Source organism: Saimiri boliviensis, chromosome 1, assembly GCF_048565385.1.
Source record: "Saimiri boliviensis isolate mSaiBol1 chromosome 1, mSaiBol1.pri, whole genome shotgun sequence".
Taxonomy (NCBI): domain Eukaryota; kingdom Metazoa; phylum Chordata; class Mammalia; order Primates; family Cebidae; genus Saimiri; species Saimiri boliviensis.
The window spans coordinates 48,691,764-48,708,236 of record NC_133449.1 but is presented as its reverse complement, the minus strand read 5'-3'; the positions used below and the strand labels follow the sequence as shown (position 1 = coordinate 48,708,236).

The following is a 16,473-nucleotide window of genomic DNA, read 5'->3' as shown; positions in this document are numbered from 1 at the left end:
CCGTCCTGCTGGCCTGTGAGGAGCAAGGCTTGAAGTGGTGGGAAGTGACACACTGTGTGGAATTTAGACAAACATTTGAGTACCAGAGAGGATTTTATGTCATTTAAAGGTCTTTGTATGAACTGCGGGGATAGGGAGGAGGTAGTGTGAGATGTTTCTTTGTTGTTTCCACTGACTACCTAGTGAATTGTGGCTGGCCTTTTATATTTGTAAAGGGCACTCAGTGGTACGAACAAACCAAAGAAGAATTGATGGCTCCTACCCTTCTTCCAGAACTCCATCTTTTGAAGCAGGTAAGTTGCTTTCTTCATGTATTGTAGCAGATAAGAAAGCTGTAGCAGGAGGAAAAGTCAGGAAGAATCGAGCAAGTCTTGTCTTAGAGATCTTTATTGATAGCTTAGGTGGCCTCAGAACATGATTTACATTCATTTTTTGTCTGGAAATGAGGCTTGTTAACTTCCTCATGCCTCTTTCTGGCTGTTACTGTTTCCTCTGAGAAACATAGGTTTCAGTTTGTCAAATGAGCATGTTTTTCAGCTTTGGTTTGATTGTGTTTATGTTTATCTTGGCAGATTAAAGTTAAAGGCCCAAGATACTGGGAACTGCTCATAGATTTAAGCAAAGGAACACAACACTTGAAGTAAGTACACTGAATTTCTCAGATACACATTTTAGGAAGTGAATAGAAGTATATAGGATGGTATAAATTACAGATTATTATCCAGAATGTGACTCATCACCCTTTAATCTCATCCAAGACAGTATGTAGGGTGTGTCTTCTGTAAAACAGTCTGTGTCTTTGAAACAGGGCTTGTGTTAGAAAATGAAAGTTTTAATTTTGAAATCAAACCCTAAATATGTATATTTATTTATTGAGAAACTTACACTGACTTGTGACAGTAATGGACTTATCTCTTGATATATTAACATAAGATTTAGTTTAAGAAAGTTTATTAGTCCATTTTCACACTGCTATAAGGAACTGCCTGAGACTTGGTAATTTATAAAGAAAAGGGGTTTAATTGACTCACAGTTCTGCCTGACTGGGAAGGCCTTAGGAAACTTAACAATCATGGCAGAAGGCGAAAGGGAAGCAAGGCATGTCTTGCAGGGTAGCAGGAGAGAGAGTGTGAAGGGGAAGTGCCACATTTTTAAACCATCAGATTTCATGAGAACTCACTCACTATCATGAGAGCAGCATGGGGGAAATCTGCCCCCATGTAATTCAGTCACCCCCGCACCAGGTCCCTCCCCTGACATGTGGGGATTACAATCTGACGTGAGATTTGGGTGGGGACACAGAGCCTAACCATGTCAGAAAGTAAAACTGATTTGTCCATCCACAAAAAGAACTTTATATCAATCAGTGTTTGTCAGATCACATCATCTGTTGTATCTCTTTACCATTCTTCTGTTAGAAAGTTCTCCTAAAATTAAGATTATTGTAGATAATATATGCTATTCACCTAGTTTATTTCCAGTGGAAATAATCACATGCAGTTATTTTAGAGTGTTGATTATTTTATACCTAAAGTAACATGTCAGTTAAGTCTTTAAATTTCTAGGAAGTTTAACAAGCATGTAAAAGTTTTTATAGTTTGGTTCTAAAGTGTATTTTTCCAGACTATCTATATATTCGCTGTTTTCTGTATTGTTCTGTTCTTAGACTTGCAGCATTATTTTCCTTTTGCGGCAACCAATGAATAGATATTTAGTACCTCATGTGCCCCAGGCATAGAGCTTGGGGACATAGGGAATACAAAGAAATACTAGATAAAGTGCTGCCTTTGAAGCTCACAATTGAGCCAATAGTCGAAGTGCCTTTTCTTTAACAAGTTCCATGATTCTAGACACCACAGAAAAACAGAACTTTATTCTAGGCTTTCTCATAGGGACTGATTTAATCTTAGAAACAGTAAATAATCATTTACCTTAGTGGAAAATGGTAAAGGTTTCGTCTCCTGTGAACATGGTATTGGAAAACACTATGTTTCCAGCCAAGAACTGCCAATAATACCTTATATAAATTCATTCCTTTTTCTTTCAGGTCCATTCTTTCCAAGGATGGGGTTTTATATGTTAAACTCAGGGCAGGTCAGCTCTCCTACAAAGAAGATCCAATGGGGTGGCAAAGTTTGTTGGCGCAGACTGTTGCTAACAGAAACTCTGAAGCCCGGGCTTTCAAGGTAGTAGTATTGATTGGCAAAAATGCAAAGAAATAATTATAAATTGCTACCTTCCTCACCCATTGCTATAAAAATTAAAGGTGGATCTGCTTCCTTTTTCATTGTTGCAGATTGTAAAGACTGATTGACCTTGGCTCCATTTGCTTTTCATGTGATGGCCATAATAAGATACGGGTCAGCCTATATCTTTTCATGTGATGGCCATAATAAGATATGGATCAGTCAAAGTTAAGATCTACATTTAGCAGCAAGGACAGTCACACTATATCTTGACACTATAACAAATAATTTAGTAATTTTATTATTACTCCTCAAATTGGTCAAGATTTGCCAGGCGCGGTGGCTCACGCCTGTAATCCCAGCACTTTGGGAGGCCAAGGCGGGTGGATCACAAGGTCAAGAGATCGAGACCATCCTGGTCAACATGGTGAAACCCCGTTTCTACTAAAAATACAAAAAATTAGCTGGGCATGGTGGCACGTGCCTGTAATCCCAGCTACTCAGGAGGCTGAGGCAGGAGAATTGCCTGAACCCAGGAGGCGGAGGTTGCGGTGAGCCGAGATCGCGCCATTGCACTCCAGCCTGGGTAACAAGAGCGAAACTCCATCTCAAAAAAAAAAAAAAAAAAAGAAAAGAAAAGAAAAGAAATTGGTCAAGATTTACTTAATTTCATGGTAAAAATAGAAAAAGAGTTTTCGTTAACTCCATTTGAAAACCACCATTTGTTTCTTTAATCTTGGTGAGGGTAAACTGATGACAGACTCAGTCAGACTTCTCTTATTAGTTTGCTTTATTATTCACACAGTACTTGACTGCCAGTACAGTAGTGTCTGAAATAAGGAAATAGTTACTATACATGAGGATAGGAAACAATCTCATTCCCATGGCGAGGTCAGCACATATTTTGCTCTACATTCTTGACTCAGATAAGTTTCCAGCACTAGAAATTTTGTTCCATAATCAGGCACTAAGACTTCTGAATTTAACTTCAGTTTTCTGTAATTCCATGAGCAAATGTGTCCCCGCTGGTGATACATAGTAGAGTAGTCTAAAGTAGCTACGACCCTAAAGGATAGTTTAGGCGGCAGAAGTGAGACAGGTGAACTGGCTGAGTGGCAGCCAGAGGGCTGAGTTAGCATTCTTTGCTCTTCCAAGTAAAGAGAGAGCAGTTTATGAATTCAGCTCATATTTCATTTTAGGTCAGTTACATATGACTGAGCCTTTATAATGGTTCCCAGGTTTGACACGTATAAATAGTTTCCAGGGTTGACATTGGTGAATTTTGTTTGACTATTCAGTGAGTTATTTATGAAATACTTTGGAAGGATATTTGGACAAAGTTTAACTTAAATTTGTACTATTGCTTCTTCTAAAAATTAGAGCATATCTCAAAGACTCTAACCCAATTTGTAAACAAAATAGGTAAGTTTACACTTGAGTTTGAATGAAGAAAGCTTATAAAAATTAAAAGATGTCTCAATTCCCTGCCTACTGGAAGTTCAGAAGTAAAATATAAACCTCAATGGAAAATAGTAATACCTTCATATTTCATTTTCAGTCTGAAACCTTGAATGATATTCTATTTTTTCCCAAGTTTAAAAAATTATGGTAAAATGCACACAATTTATTGTCTTAACCATTTGCAAGTTAGAGTTCAGTGATATTAAGTGCATTCATATTCTTGCAGAGACATCACCACCATCCATCTCTAGAACTGTTTCATCTTGCAGACCTGAAATCTATACCTATAACAGCAACTCCCCATTCTACTCCCCGCAGTCCCTGGCAACCGCCATTCTATTTTATGTCTCTATGATTTTGATTATACTAAGCACCCCATATATGTGGATTCATACACTATTTATCTTCTGTGGTTGGCTTCACTGATACTCTTTTTTCCTTTTCAGTAACAATTCTAGTTTCTGGTAGGCTTTTTGATTAGTCAGTGAAGCAGGGAAAAGCCTTTTTTGGGTGAATTGTGTAAACAAGAAGAACTGTTTGTTACTGGCCTCTTGATAAATTAGTAGCTCATGTTAACTTGTGCAAAAGCTTCTTGTAACTTCTCGGCAGAACAGGTTGATGAAGCTCTAGCAAGTTTGCACCGCCTTTGGGGATGTTGTGTGACAATGGGAAGGCAGAACTGCATATATTACAATTTGAGCAGTAAGGAAAATAATCTTTTGTTATCTTACAGTGTTGTTGTTGCTCTTTGTTTTTTTTTAGCCAGAAACAATCTCAGCATTCACTTCCGATCCAGCACTTCTGTCATTTGCTGAATATTTCTGCAAGCCAACTGTGAACATGGGTCAGGTATATATTCTATGGTTTGCTGAGCTCCAGGACTAGAATTTGTTATTATTTCTATGTATGGGTCACCAAAAACATCTCTACTATCTATATCTATCCTGGAGATTGATGACATGCGCCACATTGGATGACTTTTGCTTGGCACATATAGATTTGCATAGCCTAAAACTATTAAGTTCAGTAACTTTCTACCTTGATAGCAGAAACAACTTTAAGTTTATTAGATATTACTTTTGACAGATGATAGTTTCTGTCATGTACAGGAATGATACCCATTCATATTCTGCTTTATTTTTTCAGTGTTTACCACCTTTCTCTCGTTTTTATGTAATTTCATTAACTGTTTTCTCTATATTATAACCCTTCTTTTTATTATTCATATACCTGTTATCTTCAAGATTCCAAGGGTGCTTAGCAGATTTTTCTTTTTTTTTTTTGTTTTTTGAGACAGGGTCTCTTTTTTTTTTCTGTTGCCCAGGCTGGAGTGCAGTGACGTGATTGTGGCTCACTGCATCCTCGACCTCCCAGGCTCAAACCATCCTTCAACCTCAGCTTCCTGAGTAGCTGGGGCTGTAGACATGTAGCCAGCATGCCTGGCTAAATTTTTTTTTTTTTTTTGTAGAGATGGAGTCTCACTATATTGTCCATGCTGCTCTCAAACTCCTGGGCTCAAATGATCCTCTCACCTTGGACTCTTAAAGTGCTGGGATTGTATAGGCATGAGCCACTGTGCCTGGCCCAGATCTTTGATTTAATCCACCATACAGACAAGGGAAGATTGGATGTAGAATTAGATATCTAGGATTGATAGCCTATTGTTTACAAGTGTATATGGCCTTGAGAAAATTTCTGAATCTCTCCAAAATGTAGTTTCCTTATTTCTAAAAGTGAGTATAATAGAACCTACCTTACTTGTAAGTATTCTTTTGAGGATTAAATGAAATAACCTTCCACTCTCATATTTATTGAATCTTTACTATATATTGGATACTCTGCTAAGAACTTAATTGTCATTTAATTGTGACCCTGAGGGTAGGTATTTTATCATTCTGGGCTTACAGATGAGGAAACTGCCACTGAAAGATGTCACATGCCCAAGATCACACAGCTAGTAAGAGCTGGGCTGTGCACTCAAGGTCACGAGTCTCTGATAAAGCTCATGCTCATGCCCACCCTTAACCCCAGCTGGACTTTATTCTGCTGCCTCCCCCAAACCTGTTCTGGTCAGTGTTTTTTTCTTGCAGCTTTGTTACCATGTTTCCTTTCTGGATCCCCCTCTTCCCAGCCCAACCCGAGGCATAGCTCTGTCATGTCCTGTCTACTCATTTTATCCTAGTTTGGTCCATGCCTCACTTCTGTAGCACTTAACTATCCTTAACTGTCTCTTGGGACTTAATTTTGGTTGTTTTTTTTTTTTTAATTAATGTTTAATGTTACATGTGCTATATACCTTTTTTTAAAAAAAGGATTGTAGTGTTACTCTTCTGTTATTCATTATAGAACTTAAGAATGGGCCACAGTAGTGCTATACAATTGGTTTTTGAATTGATTTTGGAATGCATTTTGTGCTACAAAAAACTTCTGATTTTCTGCAGAAACAGGAAATTCTGGATCTCTTTTCTTCAGTACTCTATGAATGTGTTACCCAGGAGACCCCAGAGATGTTGCCTGCATACATAGCAATGGATCAGGTATGGATCCAAAAATCTATACCAATTCTGGTGATATTTGTCCTGTATTTGAGGTAACTCACTGAACAGTGTGCTAAGGTGCCTAGTATCCTTCCTTTTAGTTTCCCATTTGCTTTTGGAAATTTAAGAAAGGAAGCCATAACAAATTTGAAAGCTCTCAAAACCCCAAAAAGCTTGGGCTTTATGTTGACAAAAGTGCCCCTTGGGGGGCTGTCTTCCTTGAAGGGTTCCCATTCCTCCCTTTCGTCCTCCCCTCACTAGGTGAGGAGGAGAGCACTCCCTCCCTCCCATTTTATCCTTGTCTCCCTCCTGGCAAAGCCTCTTTGTGGAAGTCTGCTTGTAAGCAGTTAGTGAACAAACGGTGCCCTAGCCATGGCAGTACTGTGAAATTAGACCTGTGTGATGAAGCTTGCAAGACGTTACAGAGTCCGTATGTAGTGATCTCGGGAATTGGAGTTCATTTTTAAATTTATCTTTTTATTGCTGTTTTAAAAGAGGCTAATGGGGTAATGCAGAAAATAATGCTTAATAATGTTCTTAAAGAATCAGACCAATTTATTCACTTTAGGCAAACTGGTAATGCATATGCCTTTTCAATATTCTTTCAGACCCAGATTTGCAGCTAAGTCAAGCCAATAGTTTTCTAACCTGGCAAAAATTTGCCTTGGTATCTTAAAAATACAGATCCTCCAATTCTATGCCTCATTTATTGAATCAGAATTTCTGGGGTGAGATCCAGAATCAAGTTTTAAACAGCCCTTTAAGTGAATATAATAAGTTCACAGCTGAGCATCTGAGACTCAGTGTCTAAGAGAAATAACCTTTAATGGTAAAATAATTTGCTGGAAAGCTGAATGGAGAAGTATGTTCAGTCAGAAGATAATTCCCCCAAACCAGGAAATACACAGTGTTAAATAACATCATTAATTAAAAGCCAAGTTCCAATATAACTAAGTAGGCACAGAATGCTATTGTTGTCTGGAATCCACCCTCTTTTGGTTGGAAAGTATGGATATATGGTATCCATGCTGGCATTGCTTCTCACAGAGCCTTTCTGTACAGCAGCCAAATAACGAGTCATGTTCTTAAGTTGCCGGCGGAGAATGTGTCCTTTTACTCTCTGAACCCTCACCGCTTTGCAGTCATGGGCAGGTCTTTATGCATGAATATCTTCTCTGGTTGCAGCTGCAGTGACTTGCAGATGGAGCTCAAAGGCAGTGTTAGTAGTAGTGTTCTTCTTGCCCTCTCCCCCCTGCCCGGGATCCCTGCCATGTCATTGTACCTGGCTTGAGTTTCCCAGAGGTGACCGGCTGTGACCTATTGGGTCTTGGTTATTCGGAGCTTTTGAGCCAAGAATGAGCTCATTCACTTTGTTACTTTTCCCTGGAAGCTGCTCATGTAGAGCTGTGTTGAAGAACGTGAGCCATGCACCTGTACCCAGTGATGGCTCCGCTATGGGCAGGCTGCACCAAAACATAGAATGGATCCCCCTCCAGCCTTTATAATTAGGAACCACATTTAAAGAATACTCAGTATGCAGCTCTGATGAAGAGACAGAGCACTCCACTCTTTCATTAAATGGGTCATTATCCTCTTTCCTCTTCAAGGCTATAAGAAGACTTGGGAGAAGAGAAATGTCTGAGACTTCTGAACTTTGGCAGATAAAGTTGGTATTAGAATTTTTCAGCTCCCGAAGTCATCAGGAGCGGCTGCAGAACCACCCTAAGCGGGGGCTCTTCATGAACTCAGAATTCCTCCCTGTTGTGAAGTGCACCATCGATAATACCCTGGACCAGTGGCTACAAGGTAAGGGTAGCATTGTAGCGTTGTATTCTTGTGCTTTTGAGATACATTTGGCTCAGGCTTTTCTGTTGTAACTTTTTTTTCATTGGTAAGCATGATAAATCTGAGTATAAGCAAGCAGGGCTGTAGATTTAATGTTTCCAGCTAGATGAATTAGACTTTGATTATCTACTTCAGCTTCTTTAGAAAAATACATCCGACCCAGGCAGAGCATAGTTATAGCATTTTAAATACTACTTGGTGCTCAGGACCTCATTCTTTCTTTCCTAGCATCAGATCACGTTTTTTTCCAGTGCCTCTGTCTCCTGTTTCCTAGGGGTGTGGCCTGTCACCTACCTGAGGCCAGCAGCCATCCCATTTTTGTACTGGTACCCCCTCTACACATAGAACTTGATGTGTGCTTGCTGGGTGAGCTTGTTGTACCAACTCAGTTTTGAAAAACTGGTACACCACAGCTATGTAATGTCACAGTTGTGGCTTTCTATCAGCAGGATTTGTGATTGCAAGGAAATTGTGTACTTATTAATGGTGTAGAAATGATTCTGACCTATACAAGGCAAGTGATGGACACTTTAGATTTACAGAAATTTATCTTATGTGTTCAATGCTCCTGGAGCTAATTTTCAGGAGTAGACTCCTTAATCTTTCCATTCTTTTTAGTTCATTCAAATGCTTCCAATAAATATCTGACAGTTGCTTCCTTTGGGTAAATACTAAGGTTAGTAATAGCAATAGAAACAATTCTTGCTTTGATTAGTGAAAGCTATTGATAATCAATAGAACCTAAGCATTTGAATATAATTAAGTTTAAAACTATCCACCTGTAATACTAGGAAGAAAATCTCTGAAAAAAATTAATTGTAAACTAGCTTGTGAGGTATATACTTGGAAAGCCTGATTTCAGACTCTGTTTTTTTATTTAACAGCTGCATTTGATTTGTCATTTCCTGTTCAGATTCAAAGATCATGTAGCTTAAAAATTTTTTTGGTAGTCATTTTTATTCTCATTTTTCGGAAAACAAAATAAGTTATTTCATAGGTTTCGGTGTTTCGTTTTTACTCAGTTTATCACCTATAGCAGACCTTTGCCATTGATAAGAAGTATGTCCTTGCTGGGCACGGTGGCTCATGACTGTAATCCCGGCACTTTGGGAAGCCAAGGTGGGTGGATCACAAGGTCAGGGGTTCAAGACCAGCCTGGCCAAGATGGTGAAACCCTGTCTCTACTAAAAATACATAAATTAGGCAGCCATGGTGGTGGGCATCTGTAATCCCAGCTATTCAGGAGGCCGAGACAGGAGAATTGCTTGAAAACCCAGGAGGCAGAGGTTGCCGTGAGCCAAGATCATGCCCACTGCATTCCAGCCTAGGCGACAGAGCAAGACTCTTTCTCAAAAAAAAAAAAAAAAAAAAAAAAAAGAGACACGTCCTTAAATCTTTGCAGATTCTCTGATTTGCGCATTTCATATAATGTATGAAACTTTGGCAGTGACTAGAACAGTCTCTAAAACAGGGCCCTGATTGTCTTGTTGCTTTTAAGTGCATTTGGTGGTTTCCAGCATTGCTCTGAGCCTCCACTGAATTTGATTTCCCACTCAGATCTATCAAAAATGTGTTTATTTTCTAGTGAAAAACTAGAGATTTTTAAATAAAAAACCTGAAATATATGGTCTCCTTTCTTATAAGCACTAGCAGTTGGCTTTGGGGTAGAGAATAATAAATTAAGTGAAAATTGGAAATTGCATTCATATTTGTGTGTGAGTAAAAATCACAGATGCATATGTGGACTTTCAGGGTCACTCACTAATAACTCATTAGAGCTGAGAAAACCCATTAAATCACTACATAAATCTGAAAATGAGCCAGTTAATCATATTTTATAAATGTTTTATACAGTATTTATCTCCTCAAATTATAATTTTGGGCAGAGAAAGTGGGTTTCAAGTTTAAGAACTTTAAAAAGTTTCATTAACTTTTTCATATTTTGTTATGGAAATTTAAAGACTATACAGAGTAAGTAGACTAATATAATAAATCCCATCACCAATTTCAGTAGTTACCAACATTCTACTGTTTTTGCATCATCCTTACCTTCAATTTTCCAAACTGTGCCATTTTACTTTCCCACCAGCAGTGGAGTACAATGACATTTTTGGCATTGTCCTTTTTTATTTTCTTATAAGACTCGTCAAGAACAGTAGGAAAGCAAAGTGAACCCAAAGCCAGCAAATAAAAGCAGAAACCAATGAAACCCAAAACAGAAACACAATAGAGAAAATCAGTGAAACAAAATGCTGGTAGGCATGAGAGTCATTGAAAAGAGGCTGAACCACCATGCTCCCCTTCATGATGAGCTATTCAAACAAGAATCTTGTCTGTTCTCCTTTAGTCCTTCTCCCTCTGCTGCCTCCCCCAAACCTAAATGTTTCTACCTCCCAGTAGACTGACATCCTCATCACTGTGTTCAGTGGAGTCTACAGTTTTCCTCTCACTCCATCTCTACAGTGGTGAGGCTTCTAGCTACATTTTGCTTCTTGAAATGGACCTCCATTGACTTTGTGACAGCACATTTTCCCAATTAAAAAAAAAAAAATCCTCTTTTACCATTCTTTGTCAGTATATTTATCACATTTCACTGTCATTCCTTTGCGGACCCTTTGGAAATCATCATTGCTCCTTTCCCTCCTTTCCTTCTCCCCTCCTCTGTAATAGCTGACCCATTGCTGAAGCCTTTGAATCTCATCGTAGTTATTTCCTGAATTTGTCCACATTTTACTACTTCTGCTACAACAGAGTGGTTATTTTGTGCCTGGACCACTGTTACAGTCTTTTGTTTTGTTTTGTTTTTGAGATAGAGTTTTGCTCTGTTGCCCAGGCTAAAGTGCAATGGCAAGATCTCGGCTCACTGCAACCTTCGCCTCCCGGGTTCAAGTGATTCTCCTACCTCAGCCTCCTGAGTAGCTGGGATTGCAGGCACCCGCCAATGTGCCTGGCTAATTTTTGTATTTTTAGTAGAGACAGGGTTTCACCATCTTAGCCAGGCTGGTCTCAAACTCTTGACCTCGTGATCCACCTGCCTTAGCCTTCCAGAGTGCTAGGCTTACAGTTATGAGCCACCACACCTGGCTTGTTATAGCCTTTTAAATAGCCTTTTTGCTTTTTGTCATCTCTGTTCTAATCATCTCAAGTTAACTGACAGAAGTCTTTTAAAGAATAAAATGATCTAACACTCCTGCTTAAAGCCTTTTCAAAGTCTCCAGATTCAGTTGTGAAAGAAATCCTTACTGTGTGACACTAGAACCTGCCTGACCTGCAAGGTGCCTGTTTTCCTCAGCAAAGCCTCTTTTACATCAGTTGCTCCTCACACCACCCTGGCCCCTTCCACTTCCTCAAAAGCACTGAGCTCCTTTTCATTGTGGGGCCACTGAATATGCTGTTTTCCCTCCCTAGAACCTTTTCCTCTTATTCTTCACCTACCCAACTCATACTCATCCTTGCAGCCTCAGTTTTAATGACCTCTCCTCCCACGCCTTCTAGGACCACTCTACCTTAGGCAGCTTTCCTGCCATCCTTTAGCCTGCTTGCTCATACTCTGACCACTCTTGTATCAAAATGCCTTTGTCCGCAAGTAACAGAAGGCTTGACTTAACCTGTCCTTAAACGGTAAGGACACAAATTATGTTATGTTATTACAAGTCCACAGGTAGGATACATAAAGGGTCACCTTGTTCCAGTGTCTTCAACTCCATTTCTCTGAGGTTCCATCAGCTACATTCTGTGCCATAGCTTTATCCTCAGTGCTTTTTTTGGATGGTAGTCAAATGGCTGTAACATGTTCACCTCTAGCTCAGCATGATGCCCAGAGGAAGAATAGAGTTGCTTCTAGGAGCTTGGTGATAAGAATGGGGGAATTTCTTTCCTTGGAGCCTCCAGCAAGCATGTCATTAAAATAATCACCTCCTCATGTTTCTGGCTCGAGTTGCATCTGATGCACACCCCTCAATCTATCCCTGTTGCAGAGATTGTCTCTTATTGAAAAAATAGCCTGGGTTTGCCTGTCTCTGAACTAATACTGTATCGGGAATGGGATTGCCTTGATCACCCAAGATGAGTGATTCTCAGAGTGTGGTTCATGGAGCAGCAAGACCTGGGAAGTTATTAGAAATGGAGTTTTTCTGGCCCCACCCAAGACCTGCTGAATCAGAAACTTTGCTCTGTCGGGAGAGTGGGGCCCACTCATCTGTGGTTTAACAAGCCCTCCAGGTGATTCTGATATATGTTAAAGTTGGAGAACTTCTGGCCAAGACTGATACGGATACAGTTCTGGAGCTGAATCAGCCCCATCAAATATTATAATACATAGTGGAGGGAAGGGTGTGACAAGGGGTATTTCAGGGAGACAACCACATGACCGCTGCACCTTTACAGCACTCATCACAATTCATAATTATGCATCAGCTTGTGTCATTATTTGTGTAATATTTGTCTTCCCCAACAACACTCTAAATTCTTCAGTGACAGGGACTCAGTCTAGCTTGTCACAGTGGTCTCAATACCAACCGTAGAACCTGCTTAAATATGCTATGTGTTCAATAAGTTCTTGATGAAAAAGTAATAGAAATAAGTTATTTCTTGTTCCTCTCAGTTCTGTCATCAGTTGGTTCGATTTCATTTGTGTTTCTCTCACAGCTGGGGGTGATATGTGTGTGCATGCCTACCTCAGTGGGCAGCCCTTGGAGGAATCGCAGCTGAGCATGCTGGCCTGCTTCCTTGTCTACCACTCCGTGCCAGCTCCACGTCACCTGCCGCCTTTAGGACTAGAAGGTAATTGCATATCTAAGTCCTCTCTTAGTACCTCTATTACCCACCCCTTTATGTTTTAGTTTCTTGGTAGGAAGAGTTTCTAGTGAGTTACTGTCCCTAGTTTGACTTTCCTCTTCATTGATATTTCAGTGTCATTGTTAGGAACTGTCTTGGAAGAGAAAAGAAAAAATTATCAACTTTATACGTGAATAACTTTCATTTTTATTCATAAAAGGATGGATTCTTCTTTACAGAGCCCCAAACACTGGTCTATACTAATAAACTAAATATTCTATATTATTCTTCTCTATTAATTGATTTTTTATTAAAGTTACTTTTCTATATTTTCTGGGATTTCAGTTGGGTTTTTAAAAATCACACATAATCTTAATTTCTAAAAATATAAAGCTTTACAACTAACAGGTACCTAATTGTGTGTTTGAATTTGTTCATAATAGTTTAAAAAATTAATAGTGTTAGCACTGATTGTATTTTTCAGAATATAGAAACAGATAAAAGATGTATCAATTAAGCTGAATACTAAGATGTAATGAATTCGAAGCACCCTTATTTATTTTATGTCTTTTAAATTGTTACCCTTTAATTGAGGCTGAAAAAAATTTTTTTTTCAAAAAAGATTGTTCCATTTAATCATTTAAACTTGAGGTTTAATTACATTACTGGTTTTTTTTGCTGTTTTGCAAGCCTCTGATACAAGTTTACTATCTAGAGACTTCTAGTTATGGCCATGATGGAATTGCTTGTAATGGACTCACTTGCCCTCAAAAACAAATATAAAAGCTGAACAAAATACATAAGAGGAGGGAAGTACAACAGGGAGAGCTTTATATTTGCCCTAGCTTCTCCCGGAAAGGCATTTGCCAGTTTATAGCACAAGAAGTAGAGTCCCAGCAAAAAAGCAGCAGTGCTGCTGGGCTGAGGGGCCAGAGTTGGGTTTGTGACTGCCCAGGAGCCTAGAACTTGAGGAACAAAATCTCAGGCAGGAGAGACCAATAGGAATCATAACTCAAAGTCTGGATGTACGTTTCTCTTGAGTTACTTACGAAATTTTAGCCTGCATATACATGAGATAAGACTTCAAGATACCTAGCAGAAGCCACAAGGCCAAAAATGTAAGCAAAAATGTCAGCAGCAGCATAAGACTGAGGAGGCAAAGGGTGGATTCAAGGCTTGTTTAAGTAAAGTGGCTCTGATCAGCATCCCAGCTTCTTAGGTGAATTAATAGCATGGCCAACCCTTAAGCTTGCTTTAGCCTAATTTTAGGTCTGGTCTGATTCAGTTTTACCTTCACTTCAAGCAGATCAGACCTACAATTAGCCTAGAGCAGAACTGAGGTGATCTGCGTGCTTTCTACCCACCTGAGGGAAGAAAACATAACCTTCATAGGAGGTTTTTGGTCTACAGGATTCAGTGTTGAATCAAAAATTATGAGACATAATAGGAAAAAAACCCAGATAATAATAGAAACAGACCTATCTGTGATTCAGATATTGGAGTTATCAGATTGGGACTTAAAATAACTATGACTAACATTTCCAGGAAAATAGAGGGAAGGATAAGGAATTTCAACAGAAACCTAGAATCAATAAAAAAGGATTAAATGGAAATTCTATAACTGAAAAATGTAATAACTGAAACAAAGATTTCAGTTTGGATTATTTGAAGTGAACTGGAAGACACTTAACCTGCTGGAAGACAAGTAGAAAGTAAATAGACTGAAGCACAGAGGGAAGAATGGGAAGGAAATACAGAGAAGAGCATAAGAGACATGTAGAAACTGAAAAAAAAAAATAAAAAATGCATGAAGTTGGAATAAGAGTAAGAGGAGAGAGAAGATGAGTTAGAAGCAATGTTTGAAGAGACAGAAGTTAAGATTTTTGAAAAAGGATGTTAACATTAACCCACAGTGAACCCTAAGCAGGATAAATACAAAGAAAACTACACCTAGTCACATTGATAGTCAAACTACTAAAAATAAAAGGAAGACGTTTTAAAGCATAGACTTTCTTTTTAGAGCAGGGTGGACTAACAGGTTGTTCAATGGTCAACCATATTAGAACCAGTAAAATATCACTTAGATAGTAATTGAAGGTAGACAGGCACTTGTACTCATTATATTAAAAGAACTCTGTGTGTGTGTGTGTGTGTGTGTGTGTGTGCGTGCACGCGCGCGCGCACATAGGTATAAAGAATTATACACACACACACACACAAACATATATATATATATAAATTAAATAATATCAGTAGTTTCTCATATAGTTATAGGCCACTTTCTGAAGTCTAGAATGGGTAAATTCTATCAAATCATATACAGGTTGATTGTCCTTAATCTGAAATCTGAAGTGTTTCAAAATTGAAAACATTTTGAGCGCCAACATGATGACCAGAGAAAATGCTCATTACGGTATTTTGGATTTGGGATTGTCGGATTAAGAATGTTCAACCAGTAGATGTAATGCAGATATTCCAAAATCAGAAAAAATCCAGAGTCCAAAACACGTCTTTTTCCCAAGCATTTTGGAAAAGGGATACTCAACTTAACATTACAGTGTATTAGGGAATTTCATAATGTTAAATATTGTCTTTGGATAATCATTTTAGAAGGGAAGAATGCCTATTTTAAACATGATTGTGTTTCTGAAGCTTCCTTGAAAGGAGAGGTGTGGCTGAATTTATTTAGAGATATGACCTTCCCCCCACCATTTCTGTTTTAGGGAGCACAAGCTTTGCTGAACTGCTTTTCAAATTTAAGCAGCTAAAAATGCCAGTGCGAGCTTTGCTGAGATTGGCTCCTTTGCTTCTTGGAAATCCACAGCCAATGGTGATGTGACAGTGTTCTGGTGGTGAACCTACCCTGAAACATGACTTCTGAACAGAAAACGTGACCAAACATCAACGCTAAAGCAATGCTTATAAAGGTTCATGGTATAACTAGGGGGAAATGAACTGCACAAACCTCAGTGCATTTTACATCTGTTGCTGTCATCATTAACATTACATGATATATAAAAGCAAGTTAAAATTTACTTTTGTAAATAAAGTTTTTGGTTTGTTTTCAAAACTCGATGATTGCTTTAGTTTTGGACTGAGAGAAAGCAGGGGTTGCTGAAATGAATGTTTTTAAAGTCTTTAAACTGCGGTGGTGCAGGTAAAGTGACTATGCTCAAAATGCAAAGTTTAAAAAAAAAGCTATGTCATGAAGTTTTACTTTCTGTGGCAAAAGGGCGTTTTCACATTTCCTCAGATGTCACTGTCGTCCTGTCTGAAATAAGTTTGTATTTCTGGTGACAATGCCAGACATTCTCATGATGTGATCACCTTAAACAGGAGAAGGAGATTTTTACCCCTAGTTGCTCAACATGAAGTGCAATTTTATATTGAGGCCCTAATCCTGTGTGAGCATATTCGGCAATAGGGCATTTAGGAGATTCCTAAGACTAAGTGAGGTCATCATAAGGGTGGGGCCTTAATTCAATAGAATTGGTGGCCTCCTAAGCAGAGAAGAGAGATTTTTCTTTCTCTCTCTGCCATGTGAAGATACGTGAGATGTTGGCCATCTGCAAGCCCAGAAGAGCCCTTGCCAGGAAGACTTGGCCAGCACCTTGATCATGGACCTCCAGCTTCCAGAATTGCAAGAAGTAAATATCTGTTGTTGAAAC

The 16,473-nt window shown here is 38.9% G+C and overlaps 1 protein-coding gene across 4 annotated transcripts in view; it reads left to right on the top strand.

The window, feature by feature from the left end:
• The window catches only part of ANAPC1 (anaphase promoting complex subunit 1), a 123,597-nt gene extending 107,722 nt beyond the window's left edge, over positions 1 to 15,875 (top strand). For all 4 annotated transcript variants that reach the window (XM_039474718.2, XM_074397002.1, XM_074397019.1 and 1 more), the window contains 8 exons: positions 216 to 293; positions 573 to 640; positions 2,048 to 2,186; positions 4,410 to 4,496; positions 6,089 to 6,184; positions 7,792 to 7,990; positions 12,677 to 12,811; positions 15,529 to 15,875. In XM_039474718.2, coding sequence (XP_039330652.1) covers positions 216 to 293; positions 573 to 640; positions 2,048 to 2,186; positions 4,410 to 4,496; positions 6,089 to 6,184; positions 7,792 to 7,990; positions 12,677 to 12,811; positions 15,529 to 15,644 — 918 coding nt within the window. In that variant the 3' untranslated portion in view covers positions 15,645 to 15,875. The remainder of the gene's footprint in view (positions 1 to 215; positions 294 to 572; positions 641 to 2,047; positions 2,187 to 4,409; positions 4,497 to 6,088; positions 6,185 to 7,791; positions 7,991 to 12,676; positions 12,812 to 15,528) is intronic.
• The last annotated feature ends 598 nt before the right edge of the window (positions 15,876 to 16,473 follow it).